This window comes from Chaetura pelagica, unplaced genomic scaffold, assembly GCF_000747805.2.
Source record: "Chaetura pelagica isolate M959 unplaced genomic scaffold, ChaPel_1.0 scaffold911, whole genome shotgun sequence".
Lineage (NCBI taxonomy): Eukaryota > Metazoa > Chordata > Aves > Apodiformes > Apodidae > Chaetura > Chaetura pelagica.
The window spans coordinates 217,327-223,326 of NW_009952354.1; the positions used below are offsets into that span (position 1 = coordinate 217,327).

General features: G+C 55.0%; 1 protein-coding gene across 1 annotated transcript in view; it reads left to right on the plus strand.

The window, feature by feature from the left end:
* EDC4 (enhancer of mRNA decapping 4) overlaps positions 1–4,875 on the plus strand; it is a 39,763-nt gene extending 34,888 nt beyond the window's left edge. The window contains 5 exon segments of the mRNA XM_010007841.1: positions 448–510; positions 513–624; positions 1,767–1,986; positions 3,132–3,295; positions 4,577–4,875. Coding sequence (XP_010006143.1) covers positions 448–510; positions 513–624; positions 1,767–1,986; positions 3,132–3,295; positions 4,577–4,769 — 752 coding nt within the window. The 3' untranslated portion in view covers positions 4,770–4,875.
* Positions 4,876–6,000: the final 1,125 nt, after the last annotated feature.

A 6,000-nucleotide genomic window follows, 5' to 3' on the forward strand; every position in this document is an offset into this window, starting at 1 on the left:
CAGCCACAGCTTCCCTGGGCAACCTGGGCCAGGCTCTCACCACCCTCACACCAAACAATTTCCTCCTCATGTCCAACCTAACTCTCCCTCCTCCAGTTTTAATCCCTTCCCCCTTGTCCTCTCCCTGCCTGCCCTTGTCCCAAGTCCCAGCTGGATGGGGCTTGGAGCAGCCTGGTCTAGTGGGCAGTGTCCCTGCCCTTGCATGGGGTTGGATCTAGATGATCTTTGAGGTCCTTTCCAACCCAAGCCCCGTTCTGTGACTCTCTGAGGAGGCTGGAAAGGTTCTAGATCAGGGCAGCCCAAAAGCAGACTCATGACTTGTCCCCTCTCCTGCTCTCCCACTGCCTCAGTAATCAGTTCTGCTGGAGAACCTGGCATCTAGATTTCTGCCCTAATGGTCTCCATGGGTTCTGATGGCACGACCATCTCCCTCTCTGCTTGTTGCAGATATCCAGCAGCTGGAGATTCACTTGAAGAACAAGAAGGTGCGAGAGCAGGAGGCCCGGGACCCGCGCTCCGCCAGCTCCTCCTCACCTTCCAGAGCAGCACGGAGCAGCTGGCGTCCTCTGTGGCAGCCAGTGTCCATGCTGAGGTGCAGCACCAGCTCCACATCATCGTGAGCAAGTAAGTTGGCAGCTGGGCATGTGGGAAGAGAAGTGGGGGAGGTGTTTGTACGTGGGTAACAAAATTCTCTCCCTGGTTAGCTGTGGAATGAAGCCGTTGGCCACCGCAGGGCTGCTTGTTGATGTGCAGCATCAAAGCACGTGGGCTGGTGGAACTGGTGCCCTGTGGAGCACAGAGTGGAGGCCATGGAAGGTTTCTACCAAGCAGCTGTATCACTGCTGCATGTGTGAGCTTGAAGCCTGCTTTTTGGTGTCCTCTGTGCACGTTGGAGGACAGGAGGACTTGGGCAGCCTGAAGGCACTCAACTCTGACCACCCTTCCTGTTCTGAAATGTCCTCCTGGTGTTCTGAGGGCTTTTATGTCTGTGGCCTCAGGCTTACCAGCAGTTTCTGCAGGCTCCTCTGTCCTCCCAGCTGCTCTGCTGGTGTTTGGCCATCCTGTTTTCTGGACTGACCCCAGTGGTGCCTTCAACACGTTCATGCCATGAAGCTGGTGGCAAGTAGCTGGGCATGGCTGGTGGCCACCTGCAGGCCAGAATGGTCCTATGTTAAACCACAGGAACGTGTGGCAGAGGGGACTGGGGTTTCCGTGCAGCTCCCACTTGCCAGGAAGGCTGAGGGCTGGTCCCATGGCTCCCAGGAAGGTCCTGCTGAGGCACAGCAGGTTCACTGCTTTGTGCCCTGTGTGAGAGGGGAGCAACCAGCCCCGGGGGAGGCAGGGAGGGTGTGACAACAGCAAAGCCCCTGCTGGGAACTGGTCTGGTGTGGAGAAGCCTCATGCTGGGTGGCAGTGAGGTCTCATTCTGAAGGTGTCATGTGCGGGCTGGGACACTGTGTCTGCTCTGATGGGGAAGCTGGGCCCTCTGGGGAGGAGCCCAGAGCTCAGGAGCCTTGTTTGTGAGCCAGAGACATTAAAGATTTAAAACACTCTGTAAAGAGAGGCTTGGTTCCCTGAAACACCACTTTCCCACACAGAATCCCAGCATCTCCCACATCCCTTGGCCACAGCTGCCTTGCCAGCACCTTCCCTTTGGGAACCACCTGCCAGAGACCGCAACCTCTGGTTCCTCTCCGCTGCAAGTTCTGTGCCAGGTTGTCCCTCAGCTCTTCATTTTCAGAGGTGGCTTTGGGTTTGTTTTTCAGCATGCAGGAGTCCATTTTGGCCCAGGTGCAGAGGGTCATTAAAGGAGAGGTGAGCATGGCCATGAAGGAGCAGCAAGCTGCTGTCACCTCCAGCATCGTCCAGGCCATGCGCTCAGCAGCCGGGACCCCCATCCCTTCGGCTCACTTGGATTTCCAGTCTCAGCAAACTCACATCCTCCAGCTGCTCCAGCAAGGACACCTCAACCAAGCTTTCCAGCAGGTACCAAGGCTTCCTGGCAGCAGGCATCGCTGCTCCCTGGAGCATGGAGGTGGGGGAAAAGGGCTTCTTGAGCTGGGGACCTGATCCCACAGCTTACACAGGAGTGAGCTGGGCTCAGGAGTTCTGAGCTCCCTGGGTCAAGAAGAAAAGGACCTGGTAGAGAGGGAACAGCAAAAGGCTGCAAAGATGATGAGGGGACTAGGACATCTCTCTGATGAGGAAAGGCTGAGGGACTTGGATCTGTTCAGCCTGGAGAAGAGCAGACTGAGGGGGGGATCTTAGTGCTCATCAGTACTCCAAGGGTGGGTGTCAGCAGGATGGGCCAGTGGTACCAAGTGACAGGACAAGAGGTAACGGGCACAAACCTGAACATTGGAAGTTCCATCTAAATGTGAGGAGGAACTTCCTGACTGTGAGGATGACAGAGCCCTGGGACAGGCTGCCCAGAGAGGTGGTGGAGCCTCCATCCCTGGAGACATTCCAAGCCCACCTGGATGCCATCCTGTGCAGCCTGCTCTGGGTGACCCTGCTCTGGCAGGGGGGTTGGACTAGGTGATCTCCAGAGGTCCCCCTTCCAACCCCCACCATCCTGTGGTTCTGTGAAAAACCAGAGATGGGCAAGTTCTGTGACCTGGTGGCAGTTCCTCCTTCCCTCCCTGCCCAGTCAGGCTGGTGCCAGTGCTCCGGGCAGCCCAAGTGTTTTGCCCTCAGCAGTGGCACGTGGTGCAGCCCCAAAGAGCAGGAGCTTCCTAAGCCTCTCCAGGCAGATCTACCAGCTGGGCTCTGACCTTGTCTTTGCCTTTGAACATGTAGGCAGATCTGTTAGAGCTGCTGCAGATAAACTCCTCTGGGAATACCAGCTGTGCCAGGGGGTGCAGAGCTGGCCCTGCTCCCTGCTGCTGCCTGTGACCAGCTCCCCTCTGTCTGGTTGGGGTCTGCTCTCCTTGGAAAGGACATGAATGTCCTTTGAGCACAGACTGAGAGCTCCAATACAGTCCTTGTTGGGTTTGTAGGGAATTCTGCTCCCAGAGGAGGCCAACCAGCCACGGAGCTGCCCCAGGGCAGAGGGGCTGCCTCCTGTTCTGCCCTGGGTCCTTCACCTGCCCCTTGTTTCCTCCTTGTTCCTACCTGTGTCTTCCTTGCAGGCTCTGACAGCAGCTGATCTCAACCTGGTCCTGTATGTCTGTGAGACAGTGGATGCTCAGCAGGTGTTTGGGCAGCACCCATGCCCACTGTCCCAGCCTGTGCTGCTCTCCCTCATCCAGCAGCTTTCCTCGGATCTGGGCACTCGCACGGACCTGAAGTTGAAGTGAGTATGAGAAGACCCCAGAGGCTGAAGCTGGGCAGACTTGTCCCTGCCTCTGGCTTTAACTTCACTGCCTGGATGTGGAAAGTGGTGCTTCAAGAAGGTAGAGCTTCTGTGGCCTGTGACTGGCCTGGGAACAACCAGGAGTGAGTTGGGAAAAGCTGTAGGCATTGCCATGGAAAGCCTCTGCCTGGAAGTACTGTCACCTCCTGTAGTCTGTAGCTATGTGGTCTGTGCAGCCATCTCCTTCCACCATGGGAAAATTCCCCTGGGGAGGTTAAAGAAGAGATGGTGGTGCCATGTTCCCTGGATAGCTCAATATCCAGAGCAGCTTTGCTCTGTCCTCAGTTCTTAACCCATCCCTGGACTTTGTGTTGGCAGCTTCTTGTCATGACTGCCAGACAGCTCAGTGGGAGGTGGCAGCAAGTGAAGGCTCTTGGATGTTCCAAGCAAAGCTTGTGTGACAAAGTAGTGACTGTGCTGACACTTGCCATGAACATTTTTAGTGAGTGACTCAAAACACTGTTATCTGCCCTAAAAAACCCACTTGTTAAAGTGCCTGCAGGTTTGAACCAGAGTTTGTGTGGAAGATATTTTGCACCAAAGTTTTATCTCAAGTTAACAATAGGGGTAAAACAAGCCAGAAAAACTGAAAAAGAGCCTGAAGTTCCAGCCCATCAGAGTTGAAGTTGCTGCTGTGAAGTCCAGGCTGGTCTGTCAGGGAAAACCTTTTGCAGAGACCACGTTGCCTGGCTCAGGCTGGGGTTTGAAACATCTGGCTTGTCTGGAGTTGAGAAAGGCTTGTTGGTAAAACTCTTGCCTTTCCCCACCCCTCTCAAACAGATGTAGTTATATTGGAAGAAGCCTTTAAATATCCCCCTTGATGAACAAGCCTCACTGCTGAGGATTTTACTGTCTAATAAGTGACTAATTCTGCTTATGCTAAAAAAGCAGCAAAGAAGATGTCTACAGAGCTGTGACCAGGCATGGCCTGTGGCCAAGTGCCACCTCCAGCTCTGCAGGGGCTTTGTAGCTCGCTGTGGTGCCCACTTGGTTCAGGCAGCCAGGTTGTGTTCCTCTTTTCCAGGCTGGAAAAGATGTGGGCTGCCCTTGAGTGTTGCAGAAGGGATGGGTGGACACTTCTCTGAGTCCCTAACGTTTATTTCTGTACTGTGTTGGGGTGGGTGGGGGAGCAGAATCCTGCACCTGCAGTGCTCAGATGAATGGAATGGGGTTGGGATCACATGCTGGGCCTGCCTCTGACTCCAGTCTCTTTTCCTTCAGTTACCTGGAGGAAGCAGTGATGCACCTGGACCAGAGCGACCCCATCACCCGTGACCACATGGGGTCAGTCATGAACCAGGTGCGGCAGAAGCTCTGCCAGTTCGTCCAGGTGGAACCTCACAACACGCTCAACAAGCCTGCCCGGCGCCTCATGATCATGCTCCAGGGCCTGGTCACCCCTGGCATGACCTAGGAGGACCTGGCTGCCTCGTGGGCTTCCACAGAGCAGCCCACCCAGCAGCTCCAGTAGATACTAACCACCTATGGCTTGTGTTAAAGAGCTCCTGTCAGGAGTTCTATCAACATGTGTGATGTCTCTAAGGCAAACGCCATCTGTGTATAGTCCCAAATAGTCACTGAACGCTCACTTGGCTTATTTTTCCTAAATAGCCTCTTTTTTGAGAGAGTTAAGTCTCTTCTTCACCTGCCCGTCCGTCCCCCAGGCCTGGCTGGCAGCCCAGGGGGCACCAGCAGAAGCTGCTGGATCTCCTACCCCTTTAGTCTGGAACCTGCTGTTGGGAGAGGGGAGCTGAGCCCTGCCCGGGGCTCCTCCTCCTCCTTGACCAGAAACCAGTCCTGTGTCTTAACCAAGGACTCAACCTCCTCCCCCCTGCTGGGGTGAGAAGCCAGGAGGGTGCCAGGCAGGCAGGAAGGGGCTTTGCTTTGACTCGGGCTCCCCTGGGGTGCAGGCAGGTTTGGGCAGGGGCTGCTCAGGCCTCTGGAGTGACCCTGGGGCTGGAGGGTCAGGCCGAGCTGCACCAGCCCCTGGGAGATCAGTTCTCTTGTGCATTGGAGCATGTCTATGGTTCAGACCTTAGTTTGGGGTTGACACCCCAAAATTTTTCTTTTTATCTAAATTTTGGAAGTTTGTTTTGGTTTGTTTTTTTTTTCGTTTTGTTTGGTTTGGTTTTTGTGTTTTGTTTTTTTTTTTCCAAATAACATTAAAAACAATTCAATAAACGACTTTTTGAGAAAAAAAAAAAAAGAGTGGGAACCTGTTTCTATTGTGCTGTGGAGGGAAGACTGGAGGCCTTTTGGAACCAGTCCTGGAGCACCTGAAATACCTTGGAGTGATGTGCCCTGGGCTGGAGCTGAGGGAAGGGGCTGGGGTGCCCAGTCCCAGATCTGCCCCTTTGGAATATGAGCCCAGCTGGGAGCAGTGGCCCAGGAGAAGCTGTGGCTGCCCCATCCCTGGCAGTGTTGAAGGGCAGGTTGGATGGGGCTTGGAGCAACCTGGGCTGGTGGGAGGTGTCCCTGCCCATGCAGGGGGTGGGACTGGATGAGCTTTGAGTTCCCTCCCAACCCATTCCATGATTCTATTCCTATGAGAGCCGGAGGGGGAGGGCAATTACTAGGAAGAGGGGTTGGGTACCCGCGGGAAGGAGACCTCGCTTCCCTCCTTCCCACCCAGCCCGTCTCCCCCC